At 34.3% G+C, this 23012-nt stretch overlaps 2 protein-coding genes across 8 annotated transcripts in view; both read right to left on the minus strand.

The window, feature by feature from the left end:
* Nucleotides 1-7341, minus strand: part of clocka (clock circadian regulator a) — a 61014-nt gene extending 53673 nt beyond the window's left edge. For 3 of the 4 annotated variants that reach the window (XM_059512968.1, XM_059512969.1, XM_059512966.1), the window contains exon 1: nucleotides 7176-7341. The gene's annotated coding sequence lies outside the window, so the exon portion shown is untranslated. Of the gene's footprint in view, nucleotides 1-6391; nucleotides 6851-7175 lie in introns of those variants that run through there. The other variant, XM_059512967.1, reaches the window with a different exon arrangement.
* A 2930-nt stretch (nucleotides 7342-10271) lies between these two features.
* nmu (neuromedin U) lies at nucleotides 10272-19320 on the minus strand. 4 transcript variants are annotated; one of them, XM_059513529.1, is made up of 10 exons: nucleotides 19081-19320; nucleotides 17041-17096; nucleotides 16560-16607; nucleotides 15565-15624; nucleotides 15328-15357; nucleotides 15001-15051; nucleotides 13676-13750; nucleotides 11435-11488; nucleotides 10823-10882; nucleotides 10272-10552 (listed from the first exon to the last, which is right to left on the minus strand). In XM_059513529.1, exons 1-9 carry the CDS (start codon nucleotides 19217-19219, stop codon nucleotides 10847-10849), a joined length of 549 nt encoding a protein of 182 aa, XP_059369512.1. In that variant the 5' UTR covers nucleotides 19220-19320; the 3' UTR covers nucleotides 10272-10552; nucleotides 10823-10846. The 4 variants fall into 4 exon arrangements, with proteins under 4 accessions (XP_059369512.1, XP_059369511.1, XP_059369513.1 ...); XM_059513528.1 differs by having other exon boundaries at nucleotides 10272-10575; XM_059513530.1 differs by lacking the exon at nucleotides 15001-15051 and having other exon boundaries at nucleotides 10272-10575.
* Between the last annotated feature and the right edge of the window lie 3692 nt (nucleotides 19321-23012).

Consider the following 23012-nt stretch of genomic DNA (forward strand, 5'->3'; position numbering starts at 1 on the left):
GACCACCCAATAAAATTACCATGAGTGGAAATGTAACTTTTCTGAACAATTACAGATTGGAAATTACAGGCATCAGCTGCCAGGAAATGGGAAACGGTATAGAAAACAAGCCTTTACTGTCACACGTCATCAAAACACAATCATTCCCATCGCTCTCTGACTGACTGACATGAGCAGATCAGATATGGACAGGAGATGTTTGAAAATCTCTAACGGAAAGTTAATTTTCATTAGAGGGCTTGGCATCTGTGTGGGCTGAACTGAATGTAATTTGGCAAGCAGGAAGGACAATCTCAGTCTATGTTCACACTTGGTGCCTTTTTTTAAGCTGCTAGCATTTTTTAAAACGCCACCGCCGGCGTCTTTTTCTGCAGCTCATAGCGTCTTTTCAAAAAGCGTCTGAAAAAAAAAATGCCCCTACATCAAGTGCGTTTTTGCCAGCTGACCAATGACAAGCGAGTGGTGAGTCGTTTCTAGGGATGCACGATCATGATTTTTCATGGCCGATTCCGATACCGATTTTTTTACAAGCAATCTGGCCGATTCCGATACCGATTTCTGATTTTTTTTTATTATCTTTAAGCAACAAACAAGAAAGAAGGAAAGTGTGCATAAACAAGATGTTTATTTGGTATTTAATAGGCCAAACTGGCTTTTGGCTATTGAAAACAATAACCGTAACCATCTGAAATTAACGGCAGTATCTGCACAGTAATTAGCCTACATTCAATACAAACATAGATGGTCCAGACATCAGCATTTAGCTTTTGTTTTTGAATTGTGTTGAAACTACATAGAACTGGCCTTAAATTAAAAGATTAACTGTAACCATGTGAAATTAAAGGCAACAACTGCATAGTTCTACAATCCAAACAACAAAATCAACACACATTCAATAAGATGTTTCTTAATCAGCGTTCAGTATTTGTTTTAGTTTTTAAATTTGCTTTTAAATAAAAAAAGGTCTTTACCAGTTAGACTAAATAAAAGTATGCTATATAAATACATTATTCCAAAATGTTAAATTCAAATAATGTTGGTGCGAATAAAACAAAGAGGCAAAAAGTATTTAATTCATCCAATAAAAAAAATTAATAAAAAAATTTGGGTATTGATTCACATCTATATTTTTTTTACTTGAGCCAATGAAAAATAAAAAATTTATTGTCTCAAGTAAAAAAATATAGATGTGAATCATTACCCTACAAAGATTTAATTGGATGAATGAAACACTTTTTTTGAGTGTGCTACAGCAGGTGATTTTTAAATCAAATTAAGTCTATGTAATTTCAAGGTAAAATAAAAATAGTCATCCTAATGCAGAACTGACGTTTATTTCTGGCTTTTCAAACGTGTATGCAAGTTCTAAAAAAAAAAAAAAAACATTTCAGTTTGGTCTCAGTTTAGTCCGTTTTGTTTCTCATCCAACACTGAGAACTTGAGCTGAATATCTCTTCACGGTCTACTCGTGTTCAGGGTGCGGAACGGTACAGTATACGCTCGCGCAGCTTAACAACAAAAGCAACAAGAAAAATTGAAAAGATAGCCGGTATATTAGCTCGTACTAGTTTCGGAGCACAAGGAGTTGTATGACCTTAAATATGCTACAAACCGAGCATCATTCAACCGGAGCTCCTGGACTAAATTATTGTAAGCACCATACTGTTTCCTTCCCTGTATAATGTCGCGCTACCACAAACATCGTCGTGAACTGACATTCTCCTCCTCGTTATCTTCAAAAGGCAACACATGAGCCACATTTTTACTCTTTCTCAACATTTCTGCAGCATACAGTGCTAGGCTACTGTTGGAGCAGTTGTTATAGCAATCAAAGACGCACTCGGCTGCTATTTGTTAACCAAAACGCTGCAAGCTTTTTATTTTATAAAAAAAAAAAAATCGCAAGTGTTAACGCCCTCAGACAGTCTTATGAAATGGTGGCATGAAAGAGAACAAGAGCTCAGATGGCCTCTTGACCCAAAATCATTCTAAAGTGGAAAGCAAACATCGGAGAACTGCGGGTTAACGGCCTCATATGGTTTTAACACAATTAACAATGTTCACAAGTGGCCAAAGTACACAAACAAACACGTCTATAAATAAACTAAAGGCACAAAGAGAAAAAAGCTCTGAGGTAAGTTTAGGGAAAAAATACTAAATAGGCCTATATTAAGAAGATAATGATAGAAAAGAGAGGAAAAATAAGATATCTAATGTTATTATTGCCATTGGTTGCCCAGTCAACAGTCAAGACCAAACAGGAAGTGATGAAACTTTGTGAAAGTACTTGTCAGCTTCCATCTCTTTGTACCTCCATGACTTTTAAAGGCCATTTGCACAAATTGAGGAAGTAAGAAGCATCATAAGGCTTAATTTATAAAATCTTCATCTGTTTCAGAGATTTTGGCAACACTACATTTGAAGTTTGAATTCGTTAACATTAGTTATGCAAGTAATATCGAACAACACTGAGTATCTATTCATTGACTGTAGTGTAAATGTACACATTTACAAATACATTTTTTACATTTGGTAAAATGACATTTGCTACATATCCTATAGTTATTTTATGTATTAATATTTTTCCTGTACAGATGTAAATAGCTCCATGAACACACTGTAATAAAAAGCCTGACACCGAACAGAGCCAATAAGGTCAGAACGGCATTGTATTAGCAGCTACGTATTCTGTAATGCCTTCCAAGTACAACAAGATATCTTAGCAAATCAAAGTAGGTTAATCAAGATCTGTTTTGTGTGCTCTTCAAGAATTACTGGGTGGCCAGAAGTTTATACTTTTATGGGTATATTTGGACAAGAGAAATCAAACCACAAGTCTCAAAATACAGTCAAACAGTACTTAAAATAACTGTTTTGGTCACACTTTATGTTAAGGTACAGTTCTCGCTATTAAAACCCATTAACTACAACTTTTGCCTCAGTAAACTCCTAATTTGCTGCTTGCTTATTCATATTAAGGTAGTTGTTAAGTTTAGGTATTGCGATTCGAGCTGTAGAATATGGTCATGACTCATGAAGAATATGAGCTTTAAGTACTAATAAACAGCCAATATGTTAATAATAGGCATGCTAATAAGTAACTACTTAACAGTGAGAATTGGTCCTTAAAGTGTTACCCCGTTTTTAATATATTTTGAAATGTAATTTATTCCAGTGATGGGAAAGCTGAATTTCACTCTTCCTCTTCAGTGTCACATGATCCTTCAGAAATCATTCGAATATGCTGATTTGCTGCTCACTGAACATTTATTATTATTAATTTTATTCTCAATGTTTAAAACAGTTGTGCTGCATAATACTGGCTACTCATTATAAACAATACCTACATCCCAAGAATGTTTACAACTATTAATTAATATTTTTCACGTGTATTTTGTCATTACATGTGAAATACACGTTTTACACGTTTGTCATTAACCATATGTAGCTTCTTCATGTGTGAACATTTAACCAATGGCATGCTCCTTAGACACCAGAAAGCATGACCCAGCCCTCAAAACCCAACTGACCAGATCAACAACGCTTTAATATTACTGCCAAGACATACTGGCCACCATGTGTAGTCTGTGTCTGCTACTAGAATGCTTGCTTTTATCCCCAGCCTCCACATACCAAACCACAGAGTTCATAATCCATAACACTTTCCCAGAAAATTAAAACATTAACCCAAGAGATTGTTTTGGAGGCAATGTAACAAGAAGACTTAGCAACTTTGATCTGAAATGCACACAGGACCACATAATGAGATATTAAAGTCTCTCTTTGATAATAATTTCTTCATGACAAGTAACAGTACACAGCCATTTCAAATGATTCTGATCACAGTTTCCACTCCTCGCGAAGTACTCTCAGTCTAATTTCCTTCTCTAATAAACAAATTTATGGCCTTCATTTAGGCCAAATTATAATATTTAATATCTAATTAGGTTTGATTACAAGTAATTGTTTTGGCTTGATCAACTCAATGTTGGGACTTTTATAGGTCAAAAGACTTTCTCCAATCTCAAAAAAACACTCTGAGACCCACATTTCTAGACTAACATCTTCATATAATAGTAAATGATAAAAGAATTTAGGAGGGTACAGCGACAAACCACTGAATGAAAGGTCTTGTTACAAACCACGCACTTTGACCTGCCCTGACCCCTGTGCTCGCTATAACCTTTCCATCCTAAATTACAGTTTCTTTACTAAACATATAAACACACGCCTCATTTATTTCTCATTAATATTTTTGACCTACACATTGATCGTCATGCCTTTAATGCATAAAACAAAAGCCAGAGCAGTTCAGCCAAAGCTGCACACTTGCAGATGTGATAAAGTAGGGTGCAAGGTTGTGATAGATTTGCAAACGCTGTCAAAAGCGATATCGGCCAAACCTGTTAAGTCGGATGGGCATGACTTTGCTGGAGTGACATTGCAGTTGACTTCTCTCTGAATGCCCTCACAGAGTTCAACTTCATGACCAATTCAATCACTGACTGAACTTGTTCAGACAATGTAAAGGTTCTTACAATGGGGGATATACAAACAAATCAAATAAATCACAAAGGCATTCAAAAAGTCACAGGAAGCTTGGCAGGTTTATGATTTTCTCGACAGTTTAACAACAATGCAACTCCATTTTTACATTAGATATTAACCAACCCTGGCATAAATAAATATAATTCTTATACTGTACGAAGGATCCAATAATAATTTACCTTGACATTGAACACTGTAGTATTTTTTGTGGAATTGGTGGTTACATTTTTGTAAAGAGGAATAATGTACTGACAAATAACTGCTCTGCCAAAAAAAAAATTCACGAAAAGGAAAAACACTCTCCACCTCAGTGAAGGACTGCTGCTGATCCACATTGTGAAGGTGAAAAACAACCTGTTTTCTAGGATTCCTTTTATGGGGATCATGCGGCACTTTCGTTTATTTACAGAGTGTTATTCACGTGTACACACAAGCTATTTTGATAAGAAATGTTGGGTGGCAAACGAACGCACCTTATCCAGAGCGAACCTAAAAACAGAGGCACCATTAACAGTGGGGACGGATGGGATATATCCCTTATATTAAAATCCAGATGCAGTGTGTCATTTTTTGACATTGTATTTTTGTCAATCCCCATAACATACAGTGGCACTTTTGATTTATAAGAAAAGAAAAAAAAAAGTTAGGTAACACTTTATATTAAGGAGCCTTTCCTGCCATTAACTAGTTGCTTATTAGTATATATTACTAGCATATTAGCTATTTATTATGTATAAACCATATATTAATGCCTTATTCTGCATGACCATATTTTAGATCCCTTAATCCTACCCAATACCTAAATTTAACAACTACCTTACTAACTATTAATAAGCAGCAAATTAGGAGTTTATTGAGGGAAAAGTCTTAGTTGATAGTGAATATATGTTCCTTATTCTAACGTGTTATTAACTCTACATTAGAAAGTATCAGAAGAACTTGAAATTAAAATGTTACCAGTGTAAATCATATTTTGCCTTTGAATGCTGAGCGATGGATGAATCCAATGAGCTACAAAATCCCAGGATAAACAGTGGGGGACATGGGAAGTTATCGAATTAAATCTAAAAAATAATTTAAATATATTATTAGCCTAACTGTTCAGAAAATAAAATCGAATTTCTCAATGAGACTATTAAAAACAATACTTTTATATAGAAAAAAGGCAGCACCTAAATTAATACAATCATGTAGGCTATATATATTTAAAATTAGACTAATGTTCACATTTTAGTTCTGATTTGGAATCAGCCAAATAATCTGCAAATAATCGCCGTTTATTGATATATCAATACAGCAACCTTTATTTTAATTGCATAAATACATTTTGTGCATAACAATATTTAAGAGATAAGGCTTAATTTTGTGACGTCGCGTTCAGCTTGTATGGTTGAAATTACAACTGAGGGTTCTGTTTAATTTAAAAATTATTAATCAGTGGCAGCTGTGTGTGAAAATAAGTGATATAGACAAAAACCAGGTGAACTGCCTACCAAGACAACATTAGGTATTTAGACACGCGCCGTTATCAGACACAACAACGATGGCAAGGCGCTTTTATGCTTCAACCAACAATATTACCAACAATCATATTCGCTTGCATTAGATAGACCAAATATAAAATTAAACGCGTCCATTCAGTTCCAGCACAGTCCATAAGAAATACTGCTTCAAAGACAAATAACCCTAATTCACCTTCAGAGAGAAACCGTAACACCTCTTACTTGCTGCCAGTCGACATAAAGGTTTTTACCGTTTTATTCTCGTTAAATTCGGAGAATTAACAGAAACATACACGCAAAAAGCTGCAGTACGACCTGTTTAAACAAAAGCAATTAATTACCGGTTTTATCTTCTTTTTTGTCGCTTCACTCCCCGGTCGCATGATAATTTAATAGAGCCGGACGATGTGCAAAGCTGCTATTAATGGCCAAATCTCCAATATGTTGTTAACTAATTCTGTGTGCGGCTGCTTACTCCGCGCTGTGCTTAGAAAAAGGACGGGATGTACAGTACATATTCAGCCGAGCTCGCTACAGGTTGCTCTGTCAGAGCTGTGATAAAATGGTCAGGTCAAATTGGATTTAATTCCCATCCTCGGAGTCGCAATCCCGCTGAAACGTTCAGGCTGCATAGTAAAATAAACGAGCCGATTCACGATCACGGGCAGATATTCGTGCATCCGCTCAAACCGATTTATTTGATCGATATGCTCATTGAAACACAGATTAAAATATGACCTGAAGAAGCGCGAGTTTACAGACTTACAAACGCGCGTAATTCAATATAAACCGGGTTATACGTGCATAGCTGATAAACACAGCAACAAAGTTCTAAATACACAGCCACAAAGATATAGCTTCTGCTTGGACTAAATCATGCGATGCACGAGAGATGTCCGGGCTTTAAATCGGTTGTGAACATTTGGCAGCGCAACATCATTCACTCCCCTTGCCTCACTAGTAGAACAAATGTAGGTCACCGGGCCTTCGGATTCTTCCCAGGCAAGCATTAAAAACACTCCACCGTATTTTCACCGCATAGACGCTTGTATCAAACGCGACACTGGAGTTCCGCTGCTCTTTTCTTAAAATAATGCAATCTTGCAAGTCCGCTTGCTTTCTTACCTCGGTTATTTGCCGTCTAGGAGGGGGATTTTCTTGCGCCTTGTTTTGGTTGAGACGGCAGTGTAGGATTGAACTCGAGTTAGAAAAACAGCAGGGCCTACCCCAGGCTTCCCATGCGCATGCGCAGTGAGGTTAGAGCAGAATCCCACACAATCTGGCAACACGCAGCAAGACCTGGCTGCTACTTTGCATGCGAGCATCCTTGAGAGTTGCTTTTGCTTGTTTTTGAGTAGAATACAATACATTGAAAGGAACAGAAAAGTTATTAAAATAATAAAATAATATAAAAGTTAATAAAATAATAATTAAAAAACAGACACAACTGAGAAAATACACAGGTAACTGAAAATTCATAAAAACAAAACAAAGGTTTTTAGGGAATCATATAGAGGTGGCATAAACGACTTATTTATACCAGGTAAGAAAGAATAAAACTGTATGACTTTATTTATTTTTTTAAATGAAATATTTAATTTACAATTTACCGTTTACAATATACAAACATAGGCACAACTTGGAAAACCCAGTTTGTTCATGTATTTAAATGTGTGTTGTTGTTTTTTAACCAATAATCCATGAGACTCTTAAAGTGAATACGGGAGTTTGAACATATAAGAAGAAACAAAGCGCACATTTTAAATAAAAAGAAAATGGGGGCATGAATATATGCATGAAATTGTGTCACCTAAAATGCCCCACATTCATCAGTCTGAAATCATTTATAGGCTTTATAGGCTTTTGCTGAGTTTTGGCCTTTTGTGAAGTGCAATCAGTGATTTTAGCGTTTCTGTTTTTAGTTATTCAATTTCACCGCTTCTGTGACGGTTTTAAAGTTTCAGTAACTTCAAACAGACAATACCCTGCTATCTTTAAATAGTGTTTCGGTGTATATTTTATGTTATACAAATGTTCCTGAATCCTAATCTTTGGCCCACATGTGTCGCTCTTTTTCTTTTGGCCGAGCGCCAATTAGGTCAAATACGCACGTCAACCTATCTTGAAACCACTAAAGTGCGCGCGAAAATTTTAGACCATGCCGTGTTGATTGACAGTTGTCTTGTCCAATACGAAGATGATGCGTGTGCGCGACGTGCTGTGGCGCACAGCAAAGACGTTCGGAAGGTAAAAATATTTTGTTGCATTATTTTAAGAGCAATTGTGGATGAAAAATTATTAGGTGTTTTAAACGAGGCCCAAGACCATTTTACGTTGTTTAAAGAAGGCTATTTAAAAACCTTTACATAATTTGCGTAAAGTCCATTGTAGGCTACTAATTTTCCGTAGTGAAAACATGTAAATGTTTCAGTGACATTCAAATCAGTGAGGTAGAAAGCACGCGCAGACATCTGTTCATGTTTAAATCTAACTCACCATGACACAGTTCTATTGTTTATAGTAAAATTAATTTAGCAATTTTTTTAATAAAATTAATTTTTTATTTTGCAAATTGTTTAGCCTGTTAAAATGTCAGTGTGTGAGACAGTACTTTATTTAATAGGTCTTTAAAGTATGCTAGTAATGATAACTCGAGTTTAGCCCACTGCTATTTTTCATTACGGAGAATATGTAGGAAATAATCATCATATTTTATCATTAAAACGATTCGACTTTTGTTTGCCAGGCGATGTTATTATACTGAGTGGAGATCGACTGACACCCAGTGGAGCAAAGCTTTAATGTTCACGCGCAACTATAATGCAGTGGGAAAATAACCACACGGTGGTGGTGTTATAGTAAATTAATCTGTTAACTCCATTTCTACGTTATATACAAGACATTTTCTCTCTTTAGATTTTTAAGTGATCATTATGATTTTTTTTATTTTTTTGTGGAAAAAGTACATTTTATCATACTTTTAAAAATAATACTTAAGGAAATAATACTTAATGTGCTTTAAAAGAATATTCTTAAGTGTGAAATGATTGTGAATTGCATGTGAATTGCAATTAAATAAAAATGCATTATAGTTTAAATGTATATTAAATGCAGCAGTGTTGGGGAAAGTTACTTTTAAAAGTAATGCATTACAATATTGTGTTACTAGGCTGCCTAAATTGTAATTAACTGCATTTAGTTTCTTTTTATGGAACGCAATGGCTTTTGTTACCATTGCATTATTTTTTTTCTCCCTCTCTCTCTCTCATCTAGCATGGATTAGCTTGTTTATTTTTAAGAAAAAAAAAATCTATATATATATATACAAAAACACACACATTCAGTATATATTTTGATAATATTTACATGTATATAATTTTATATATTTTTATAATTTATATTATATATAAATATATTTAATATATAAACAACAGATTTTTCTTAAATACAGTATATACATGAATGTGTTTGTATTTATATATACATAATACATATACACAGTACACACACATATATTATGTAAACAAACTGTTATTTTGGATGCGATTAATCGAGATTAATCATTTGACTGCACTAATTGCAACCACTTATACCTTAAAGAAAAATGTGAAAATTCCAAAAAAAAAAATCGGTGTACAATTAACTTAAAAATTATGATCATCAAAATTATGAGTACTCCTCTCATACCCTCAGACTGATTGCGTTCGACGTCTTTTCACAGCCCCGAAGCTTCCTGTTTCACACCCAGCCCCCTACAAAACACCCACTACAGGACTAATGTGTTTTGAGTCGTACCCTCTAGGTCTGTCTGTCTAGAACCAGTGATCTTCCTCATGTTCCCACTCTTAGTTTGTCACGTTTCTTAAAGAAAATGCAGTCACGATCCATGACGTAAAATTACTTTGTTATTTCAGGCCCCAGTTCATCCTCACAGCATGACAACAGCTTAATAAATACATTATATGTGTTTATGACAACAATAGACCATCAGCAAGATTCTACTAAATCAATAAACAGATGTTTATCAGAAAGGATGCAGTTCATGAAACATGCTGTTTAGATGTACAAATCCAATTAAAATGGCAGTGATCGGAAGTGAAGGTTGATTAATGCTTTTTGACTAATCGTTGTAAATAGCGAGATAACAGAAACACACATTCATCTAGAGAAAGAGAGAATGAACCAGAGTCACACTGGTGCTTTCAATAAATAAATGGAGAAGGGGGGAAAGGTTTTATTTCTTTCTTCTTTGGTAACATTCCAATATACAGTGAAACCCATACAGTGAGTTTGGTCAAAATCACACTGGCACAATGAAGAAATATTTTATAATGCTTTTAATTCAAAAGACACGGCACAGTTACACAAACAGGAACATCTGAACAGATAAAATACTTTATTTGGATTCTGTCTGTACATTAAACATCATAATTCAATAGAGGGGGGTTTTCTGGAGCAAGTAACGTGACGTTTCAAGGTTGACTGGCTCTGGATAAGGACACCTGCAGGACGGGGTTGGGAGATGCTGAAAATATTCATTAAAAATGCTTTTTTTTTCTTAAAAGACATTAACAGATACACTTGTATAAAAAATGTGTTTATCACAGGTTCAATGCACATTTTTGTATTTTATTTTATTTTTCTGTATTTTTGTCCTGTGAGATTAAAGTGACTCTAGACCCAGTCTACATGTAAGAAACACACTGAAAAAAAGTATGGCTTAAACTGATTTTTCTCATATGTAATAAAACATAAAATAAAATAAAAAATACCTGTCTTTTCAGTTCTTTATTGTTTTACACATACTCATCAGATCTTCTTCCATTTCGTGGCTGCAGAAAAGAACAGAGAAATATTTACAGAGAAGTGTTTTTTTTTTTTTCAAGTAATAAGAAAAAATGGTATAGCCTATTTAAAATGTGAAATACTGTATAGGTATGTCAACTAAAAATAAAACTATTAATCATTTTCATAATTAAAAAAACAACATACTTCAAAACTTAAATTAAAACTAAAAATGTTGCTTTGCCACCTAACTTGAAAAATGTAAAGTATAAAAAAAAACTAAGGGATAAGAAATACATTTAAAAAACCATAAATGCATAACAAAATTACTAAAACACACTCAAATAAAAATGAACAAAACAATTTAGTATGTAAGTATCATGTAGAATTGAAAGTAACTAAAAGTCATAAATTAACACTTTTGAAAAATACATATTGGTATTTTTTATTAATTGGTATTTTTAATTTTTAACTAATCTGAATATTATGGAAAACTATCCCCCTCAACGCTTCTCTATTGTAAAGAAGATCATACAGTTTCCATGTTGTGCTGAACAATAAAAAGAAGTCATTCATATTATGACCATATTATGACCTACCCGATAAAGGAAGTATCCTCTGCTCTGGATCCGTCCGGGCCCCTGAAGGTCATCCTGTGCACAGAAGGAATTGTTATAGGTGTGCTTCAAATATCACACCACACTTTCTGACATTGCTACCAAACTTTGTGTACACAACTTTGACTAACTCAGTCATCAGAGGTTTTCAGATGAATTAAAGGTTTGATGACGGCAGTGTTGTCAGGGGTTAAAAAGCTTTATCTACCCAAACAAAATCCATCAAGACCATTTCCTGTGCGAGAGTGAGGCAGTCATTTACTCTTGTTCAGTTTTGTCTTTACCCTTATAGCACAATAACACTTTTAGCGTACAATTACTTCAAATGGACAGGAGCAGTTAATCTAAGGTTGAGCCATTTCACATCCTGCACATAGAATTAGATGGACTCAAACTCATATATGCACATGTCAGCCTCGTGAAAACATGTATGTGCACAAGCACAGCTTACATAATACAGAAATTCATACTTTTAAATACAACACAAAAATAAAAGGTACATATTAAAAATAGTCTTCTTACATTGGGAATGAATAAATATTACATTTATACTAAATGTAGTATACTCTCTGTAATATACACTGCATAAATTAATATTTTTTTTATCATTTAAAAAATATTTGGGAGCAGTAATAAATTAACACTTTTATATGTCATTAAAATGATCAAGACATTCATAATGTTACAAAAGATTTCTTAAAAAAAAAAAAAAGCACAGCCATTTTTAACAATGACAATCTTCCTTGAGCAGCAAATCGGAATGATTTCTGAAGGATCATGTGACACTGATAATATCAGCTGAAAATATCACCATAGGAATAAATGACATTTTTAAATATATTCAAATAGAGAACAGGCATTTCAAATTGTAATACTATTTCACAATATTGCTGTTTTTATTTATTTTTAGTTATATAAATGAAGCCTTGGTGGGAATAAGAAACTTATTTCAAACACACATACACACACACACACACACACACATCTTATCAACCTTAAAGTTTTGAATGGTAACATATGCAATTCAAAAATGAATAATTAATTAGTGAATAAGACTAATTATTTCCAGCATCAACCAGAGAAAGAGCGATAGGTTGTCCGGTAGTGGTGTATAAACACATATACACGCACTGTCTGTTTTAATAATAATTAACACTTAGTACTTTAATAACTAACACTTAACACTTAATTAGATCAACAATTACTGATGGTCAGAAAAGAAGCCCTAGAGCCAAGTCATGATGAGATATTTTCAAACAGCATATGGCATTTCACCAAGCATCAAGAGTATTGAGAAAAACAGACACTTAGTCTCTCTCCATGAACATCCATCTAAATTTAAGTTGTTTTTGGTCAGCTATTCATGCAATTACCACAGCAACTGTATGTACTTTTTCAGTTTTCAGTTTTAAAGTAATACTGGTGGTAGGTTACACTGGTTTCTAAGATGGTGAATAGCTTTTTTTTTTTTTTTACCACACTCTCCCCAAACATCTGTTCCATGAGTAAAGGTCCTTGCACACTTCTTGAGTCCGAAAGAAGGACGGATTGCTTTACGGCAGCAACAAACTCAAAAGTTAGTCGGAAATATATATTTACACACAAACTGACCACCAAACGCAACTTCAGACGCCATCTTTTTTTCTCAACCACAGAATGGAACGCACAGGATTGTGGGATATCAAAGGCAGCGAAGGATACATCTAATGCTGCCATCAAAATTCCATCAGAAGAAGGAACCTCCGGAGACAGGAAGTAAAGCAGAACTTGGATTTGAACGTGCCTTGATGGCTTCCTGCCTTGGAATACTGCCTCCAAAAGCAGCCTTTTAGAGTTCTCGGGTGCAGCCGTGCAGCTAATTACGACAGCGACATGACGGTGAATTCCACTTCCACTCCAAAAATACACAAAGCTACATACAAGTGCTGTAATATTTAACAATGGACTCTATTTATTTCCAAGACCATGAGAAAAACCTTGAAACATAATTATCATAAATCTTCAATAAAAACGTATGCACTATTCAACTACATAATTAGGTGACCATATATTATGTTTAGTACAGCTAAATGTGCTAAACTTGACTTCTGAATGCCAACCCTGGACATACAGAATTTAGACACTTACCCAAACTAAATATTGCTTTAGCTGTTATTTTAGTGGTTCTCAGGGTGTCTACTCACAGCGCTAGTCTGAATGAAGGTAAGCATGCAGGATACATACATTTAATTTCATTCTCCTGCTTCTTCTTCTGGCAAGCTGGGGTATGAGCTCCAGAAGAGGGTGCAACACAGTAGACTGACACATACACATATATAGAGAGATATCATGAAGACAGACATGGAGAGATATGAAAACCATGAACATTTGTTCCTGGCGACTGGCCAGGGGTCGCAGAGAGGATTTATTTAATACACACGTGTCTGTCCTCAGTGCGACTCAGTGTTCATTCTGCACACGCGGTGCATTGATGTTCAGTAAAAACGCAATCACATGCAGGCCATGCCAGATCACATCACAACATACAGTATATGAGGGTGTGTTTAATAGCAACATATAGCAATTTGTTACAAATATGCAGTACATTTGGCTGCATATTTGAAATGAATCTGAAAACTGGCATATAAATATTTTAAAATGTAAAATGAATCAATAAATATCTGTATGATACACGTTTAAAGAAAAAATGTTGTTAACATGCAAGGAATGGACAGTTGGGAGGAAAAAACACAGAACACTTCCTCTGACAGCATCAACACAAAATGGCATGTAAATTAAATTTGGAATTAAAATTAAAATTAGGTTCTATTCTGGTTTGTGTTGCTGCCAAAGTTCTGATATTAATTCACACTCAAAAAAAAAAAAAATCTAATATTTCAATGGAATATCTAGTGCAAATTATAACGTTTATTTTTTTATACGTTATTTTTTTGGATAAAAAAAAAAGTAATTTATAAAATCAATTAAATAATTTTCTGTTTCTGTCATAAGTGTGAAGGCTGTCAAGGAGGACATCAGATGTTACATGCATGCAATGGGAACTGGAGAGTAGATAGTTTTAAACACTGTAGTAGGATGATAATCTGATAATTATCTGAAAATAATAATAAAGATGCATTTTTTATACTTAGTGGAAACATTAAGATAATATACAGTTAAAATGATAAAATAATTTCAAGCAAAATATTTTTTATATCCAAGTATTTATTTTTATTTATTTATTAAATTAAATTTAGTAGCTGTGTGACAAGTTCAGATCACTCTGTCAAGTTTTTTATTTTATTTATTTATTTATTTTGTAGTTACTTACATTATCCTTTATATCCAGTTTCCTAAGAATGTGGCTACATTGCATTTTGATTTTTCCATTACCTTGGCCCAAAAGGGAAATGTGAAGTGGCCTCAAATACAATTTATTTCATTCACTTGAGCTTTAATTAATGAGTATTATATCCCTAATTACGATATGCAGTTGGGTGTGTTATTGAAGACAGTGCAGCATAGCAACAGTAACAGCATACACTTAAACAACCCGTGAGGAAACCTACCGTCCCATCTGACAATCCTGCACCATTTGGTTTAGTATAATGAAATAAAAACTACACATACATGTATAGACACACAAATACAAAACCCAAACACAGAAGTTACACAAACACCAAAAATCAATACAGATAAAAACATAAAATATCCATAAAAACCCCAATATCCATAAAAAAGACATTATCCATGTAAAATAAACATACAATTACAATCAAACATACATGAATAGGCAAAGATAAAAGGATGCTGAGGTTATGTTTTCATTGAATTGTCATTGCACTGAATGTGTCTGAGACGACCTCAAATTAAGACTGCAAATGTCATACACTCACCCTTTTGCTGGTCTCTCGAGCTGTGATCTCCTGCATGTACAAAATAATTAATTGTCTTTTCATTAATCTATGCATTACTATATTAATAACTAGACCCATATTTGATATTTACTAACTAACTATTAACTAATTACTAACTATTTAATAAAATGATATGCGAAGGTTGGCGATGATGTGTAGAATATTTGTGAAATCTTCTGTGTGTGCTGATTGCGTGTGGGCATGAATAATATTCACCTCTGATTTTTGCAGTGATCCCAGCATTAGGAAACACAAGTCTTCCAGGACATCAGATGTCTGGCAAAGGTTAAAAGAAATGTAAGTGGAAAGTATAAGCCTTTTACTGCGCTTAAAATAAGTCACCATTCCTGGTAAAAAAATATCAGCATTTTTTTTAATGCTTGTAAAGCTGTCATTATGCTATATATATATATATATTTTTTTTTTTCTGCATTCAATCTTTTTGCCACCTTGTTTTCTTTCATTTTTAACTTTTTTTTGTTTTATGGATCAGATTTCTGTAGAGCTGCTTTATAGCTTCAAATAAGTTTATTATTCATGATTTTTGCAACTTAAACACTGTTATTGAACTGAAATGAATCAACATGGAATTGACTTGAGCTGAAAACAATACTGCCTTCATTTGAGATGCTTATTGCTAAATTGAACTTTATTTTTGAGTATTGAACTGAATTGAATCAACAAATGAACTGATAGGAACTGAATTAATGTCAATAATTTCTTGCTACAGCTGCTTTACAGCAGAATTAGAATTTGGTGAAGTTAGAATCACTGATTCTGTAAATCTGCTTTGAAACAATCCCTATGTGTAAAGCACTATATAAATAAAGGTGACTTGACTTGGTCTCTCAAAAACACTGAGGCATATGACCAGTCAGTTCCATGAAGAAATACAAATTTAATCAAAAGAAAAAGTTGACAAAAAAAGGTTCAATACGTCCAGAACACAATATGAGTGTTAAATATTTGTGGCTGAGCCAAATGAGTTTGCCTTACTGAAATTGTTGACAGTGTTACATTATTGAAATTAATTCTTATAGAAAAGCACAATTCACTTGGTTCACTGGGATTCACAGAGCTGTTAGCCCTCAGTTAGCACAAAGTTTCTCTATATTTCTCGTTTACATTTATACCATAATCCACTCTCGGTTTGGTTCCTCATTAATACACAGTAGCTGTATTGCAAATGGCAACAACGCTGCATTACTCACTCTGAAAGATGGGTCTGCAGAGAGGTAGAACGAGCACAGATCAGTTATCTACAAAAAAAGATGAATGCAGTTGTAATTTTGCATAAATGAAGATTCAAAGTGCAAATACAAAGAGCAAATTCAAAATGGATCAAGTCATTTATGTACTGCGTTGTTCATTTCAGCCCACGGCCATAAACATGCATTAAACTACACTTTCATATCCCAGCCTCTAGATCCCCGGGTTCAGCCATGTAATTTCTCACGTACACACAGTTAGCACATGTAAACAAAGCACAGATGTAATCATCACCTTAGAGAGTAAAGTTAACAGGTATTGAAACTGAACAAATATGGGATAAGCCATTTATAATAAACTTTTGTCTCTCAGGAAATTTGTATATAACTAAAGGCAGTATAAGAGATTTATTTGGCGAGTTAATCTATAAGATCAAAATGAAAGAGCTCATAAGTACGTCTATTGACAGTAAATCATACACACCTGGGTTAGTAACTGCTCATGCTCTATTGAAGATGGATTCAAGAGCACAGGAGCACCTGCAATCCATGCAGAAATCATTATTACATATATCCCAATAATAATATTTAGTGTTACAGGTACAGTGAAAATTAATAACATGAAACATTTGTATGAATTTTGCATGGAAAAAATCATGTTATTGACACACTGAATTCTACACAGCGTAGTTTTGTCCACTTATAATGATTCCAAAGTCTCCATTGGTCATAATTATTTGGCCAGTGAAATCAATCTGTAATCTTTGTGAGGTTTAGTTGTACAGCTCTCAAATTAATTACCTCTGCTTATTGATTTTCTTGTTTTGGTGATTTTGACCTCTTCCCTCAATGGAATAAGCTTCAATTTAACTGAGTTTGTTTATTGATCTGTTGTATAGGTCTCTCAATCTGGCTTTCGTTTTTGAACCATTACTGTCAAAAGGTGTTTTCTGTGAATGAATTTTGGGACCTGTTTAAGACCTGGAAAAAGTGAGATCATTCGGCTGTAACTAGTTTATTTTTCAAGGCTACTAATCTGTTAGCATCTCCCCTGGCATTTCTGGATTTTTTTATCATAAGAATGATTAAATCATAAGAATTATTAAATTCTTGAGACATCACTGCTGTCAAAACTGTCTCCGCTGTACAGTAATATTCTCACAATAAATCCTCTCAGTGACATCATAATTATCAGTTGACTGAATCTAATTAGCTGATATTGCTCTTGGTGTATAGAGTGAATTCTTGATTCCTGTACTGCATATGATCACGCAGATGATCATTTTAATCCTTATGGTGTAATGATTATGCACAAAATGAGTCATACATGTATCAAAATCTCATTTTGCAGGTTTACTATGAAGCATCCAGCAGTTTTTATTGTGCTAATTAGTCTCAGCCTAACGAGACAGAATTCATCACATGCATCATAATGACACACAATCTACTGACACACTAATACAGCACAGACAAAAGTTCTAAGCCTTCAATAGAGATCACAATTATTTTCAATCATGAAATCAATAAAAGTCTATATTAAGACAAGATAAATACCTGTTGCAAAATGTATGTATTACATCCATTTAATTTGTCACAATAAATAATTTCTGCTTGATCTTTATACATATATAAAACATTTTATCCTCATCAGTAAGTAAATCCTGTGTGATTAAGTGTTGTGAACTGAACTGTGCAGATTTGTACATTTATACAAGTTCACTTTTATATACAGTATACCCTAGTAAAAAAGTAATATATTTTAAATACATTTCATACTAAGTGTAGTGCAAATCTATTAACATATTTACTGACATTTCAATTGAGATTTACTGATATAAAATTATAATTAAACTTTGTTTGGAGAACTGCTTGTGCACAATGCACATTTCTTAATAATTCTTAATAACTAACCTAAAATGTCACTATTGATGAGGATTGTATGATCTTTGAATAATAGCAGTCTTTTAATGCTAGATATTTAAAGTGCACCTAAAGTTCACTTGTGATAGTTTATCTGTACTTCAAACTATTCCTGTACAATTAAAGTTCATTAAGCACAAAATTAGTTCTTCCAATTTAGTCAACTTTAAGTATACTGTTTAGTAGCACAATTACTACTGCAGGGTATTTTTATTAATACATGAAATGTAATTAATTTTGCAGTACACTTGCATGAAATAAATGTATTTCTGTATTGAGGTATTGATGTATAAATGTAATGAATGATTGGTTTTAAAAATTACTGTTTGAGATGACCTTCAGAAGCTTATTTTTGATTGTTACTGTTTGATTATTAAGGTTTCCAGAACACACACACATTTTAAAATATTTGTATTTGTATTAATTAATTTATATGATTTAATATTATTTTCATGATCCCATTGCTCTTTAGAACCAACATTAGGCTAAATGTAATGAATAATTTGATTCAAATAAATAATCAGCTTTCTCATTAGAGAGAAAGTATAGGCCACCAAACTTCTGATAAGTTCTTCTAATCACTCAAGTGAAAGGAGAGACTTACTTGTGGTGATGGGTATGACGGAGATGAAGAGGACAGCGAGCATCAGGGCTGAGTTGTGTGCTGGGCTCATCGTGCTCTGACTCGGACTCGGACTCTGACTCTGAGCTGCTCCGCGTTCACACTGACTGCTGCTCCTCATGCTCTCGTGCCTTCAGTTCGCGCCGCTTCGCTTCTTCTGCTGCTCTGCTTTCTCAGCCTGACTCAAAACATTATGAACGCTCAGAGTTACACACCCTCTTCATAAACCGACCTGCAAAGTACGTCACGATGTATTAGTCCCAGCACGTGATTAATTTGCACAAATGATGATGTAGAATAAATGGACAACTTCCACATAAGCTATGAGCAGGGGCGTCGGACTGGGGGGGTAAAGGGTACCGAGTACCCAGGGCCCGAGGCAGGGGGGGGGCCCTTAGACGTCAGTTTTCTATACATACATATACATGCACTAACATTTGTATAGCATTTATGTACAACTAAAAAAGTTCCTGTGCAAAACTAAACTTGTAGTTAGGCGCTGGTTTGGTATAAAAAAGTCATTTTCATGCTGTGCAGGGCCCCACACCCCTCTCGAATCAATGCAAATGGTACGACCCGCAGGCCAGGTGCTTCTGCTGCGGACCCGCGGTGATTGAATCAGTTGATGAGACAGGAGCTGGAGTGAGCCGTGAAGAGTCATGTCTCTCCTTAAGAAAGGAAAATCAGGGGCTCAAAAACGAAAAGAGAAGCAGAATAAAGAGAGAAGGGCAAATGAGGGCAAGCAGTTGCTCACAAATTTTTTTGAAAAGAGAGGTGAGCTCCAAATGCATCATCAAGCATTGACATTGTTTTAACATAAATATCTACTCCCGGTAGAATAGCATACATTTATGTTTGCATTTATGAATAATATACCAATACTTTATAGTATCACACCCTTCATAGCGAGCAAACAATGTTTCTGATTATTACATGGCTTGGCTGAATTCCAATGTAGAATGCGGTCTGTTATTTCTTGATAACAGACCGCTGCGAAGTATAACAGACCGTTGCCATGAAAAACAGCGCGTTGCTATGGACGCGGAACGGACTATTTTCTTTGGCGGAAGCAATACAATCGTTTTTAAATCAATAAACTCTTCTGCTGCAGTTCTCCCCACTCTCAGAGTCAGAAGTTTACATGAAAACACTGTATATTTCCCTCCATTGTCAAAATCTAACACCCGCGAAAACACAGATCGTTAGCGCCTATTTTACCGCATTGTTATGCAAATTAGCTCGCACACGCTCTTACATTAAGTACAGGATTGTTCTCAGTATAATAATGCACATCTTAATGATTGAAAAATGACTTATTTTAAAACATAATTCAAAGACTGAATGTCTAGTTTGGCGGTTAGTTTACCCTGTGATTCTATAGTCTAGTCTGCATTTATTTTAAACAGACAAATAATCATCAATTATCTTGTACTTAGCCTACACTTTAAAAAAAAGGTATTGTGACAATAAAGGATATTTTAGCAACCATTTGAAGCCATATATTTCAGTTTCAGAGTCAGACCCTGCAGCAGCAGGCCCCTCATCATGGCTAGGTGAAAGCAGTGACAGTGAGGTGGATGTGAGTGTGACAGTGAGACAAGGTGAGCTTTTTAACACTTAGTAATTAGTAATTAAGTGTTAAGAGGAAATAAGCAAAATTAGTACATTGTTATTGTACACATTTAAACTTTAAAGTGTAATTACTAATTACAGTTTAAAGTTTACAGTTTAAAGTTTAAATGTGTGCAATAACAATGTACCCATTTTGTTTATTTCCTCTTGTAGCAGAGGCAGAAATAGAAGATGAGGTTGATATAAGTGATCAGAGGGAAAGTGAAGAATGTGATGAAGGTAGTCAGGAGCAGGAGGACAGAGCTGAAGATGAAAGAGAAGAGAATGAGAGACTTAGGGATACTGGAGAGGGATTGTCAGAGGACCCAGGATTATGGCCAACAACTCTTACTGATAAGCACAGGAAAACTATTGTTCAAATGCTAGCAAAAAACTGGACTTTAAAGACCTGATCAGCAAATTTGCGCATGCAAAGACCCGTCAATGGGCATTTAGTAAAAACTGACATTATTTAGTTTGTGTTTCAGACCAAAGTTTTTCTCATTTGGTATGGTCATTTTCAGAACTGCTTTACAGTATATTTGATTTAGTCCAGGTTTGGACCTGCTAGACCTTTTGTCATCTCAGTAAGTAGTACTTTCGACAATAAAACAAAAATATATTAATCAGAGTGTGGCCTATTTTGTTTACATTTTAAGTGTTTTTATGATAAAAATGCAATACCTTACCCATTGGTATCACTATGGTATTGGGGGCCCAGCAAGATGGTTTGTACCCAGGGCCCAAAATTTGGTGCTACGCCCCTGGCTATGAGTAATAAAACTAAAATCTTTAGTCTTCAACAGGACATTTTATTTACAGGACCGTTTTAACTGTATTAAGATATATAATATCACTTGTTGTATTACAAAATTTACTGAGAATGAGATATGAATATTTTAAACGTCCCGGTGTAACTGATTCATTTTGTTTTAATTGGACCACACAGCAGAGAAAAAAAACGTTGAATAAAATATTGGTCTGCGTACCATTAAAGATTCATTAAATATGCATAGTAATTTCTCTGGTTTACAACAGTCATTACATGCCCATTATATCAAAGCGGAGGATCATTTTTTATGGTTTCTTATGTTTATGGGCAAAACAAAGGGGTAAATAATGTAAACAAAGTAACACTGAATGTGTCCAAAGCTATCCATTGTCTTTCTCCAGAGTCGGTCTGTAAGAAATAAGAGTGTGTTTGAGTTTGAGATCCAGGCTCGGGTCACCAAGCTAAAGTTCCCATTGAGTCCAATTACCAAAATATTATACTCTCTAGGATTCTATAAATGTAGAAAGGTCCAATGTGACTTTAGGATGCTCTATAGTAAGATTTAACAGTACTTATTAGACATTATTTTATTATTATTATTTAATCCTGTAGAGTGGTAAATCCTGGTGGTTATTCAGACTATGATGTTCATTTACACATTATCCAGTAAAAACTAATAAAACTCGTTTATCATTTCTGGAAAGAACTGGACTCACATGTCGGTAAATAGCCTACACTTTGAATCCCTTTTCCTCTGGATTTTACATATCTGTAGAATATGTAATTATCACTAAGCCAGAAGGGTTATAAATTAGTTTTAGAGCAAATGCCACACAGTTTTCAGAAAATTAAATTTCTTATGTTTCTTGCAAATGTATTTCCCTTGCGAATCCTTTCTTACTAACTTCTGGTGTTCAAACGGGGAATCTGATGCACCACTGTTGCTTGTACATGATGACCTGAGAGAGAACAAAAGCAGACAAATCATGTTCTTTGGACCGTTTTTCCAAATATCCCTGTGATATGTTAAGCCACAGCCACATAATCACTGTGTATCTGACATAACAGAACCAGGAAATAACAATTTGCTTAATTTAAAATATTAATGAAGATTATTCCTGCATTTTTAATCATAAAACACATAAATGCAATTTAAAAACTACAGTTTCTTGCTTTAGCAAAATGCAGTCTACCTTGGGATAATGTTATTACCGTCAGCTGAGACGTGCTTATGCAAGAGCAACATAATGGCACAAGCACCACCAGGACCTAATGGATCTGATCTAGCTTTACAGGTCACCAAACTGGCTTGAAACTGTGAGATGTGGTCTGAAGTGCCAGTACACATTCAGACACCAGAAATAATTGAATTATGCTTATGCAAATATTATATGGCCTCTGGTGTAAATAGAAACACTAAAAGTACTAGCACTGAGAATGTTTTAGCTGTTTATTTAAAGAATAGATAAAATAAATTCATTTAAAAATAATATTGTTAAAGTTTTAAATATATTTTTTAGTATTTATAAAT

The sequence above is a fragment of the Carassius carassius genome, chromosome 27 (assembly GCF_963082965.1).
Source record: "Carassius carassius chromosome 27, fCarCar2.1, whole genome shotgun sequence".
Taxonomy (NCBI): Eukaryota; Metazoa; Chordata; class Actinopteri; order Cypriniformes; family Cyprinidae; genus Carassius; species Carassius carassius.

Coding starts and splice junctions, on each gene's coding strand:
- nmu (XM_059513529.1), bottom strand. CDS start 19,219: ATGAGGAGCAGCAGTCAGTGTGAACGCGGAGCAGCTCAGAGTCAGAGT. Junction 15,358..15,564: donor GATCACTGCAAAAATCAGAG/GTGAATATTATT, acceptor TTGTACATGCAG/GAGATCACAGCTCGAGAGAC. Junction 11,489..13,675: donor GCAGGAGAATGAAATTAAAT/GTATGTATCCTG, acceptor TTCTGTGCACAG/GATGACCTTCAGGGGCCCGG.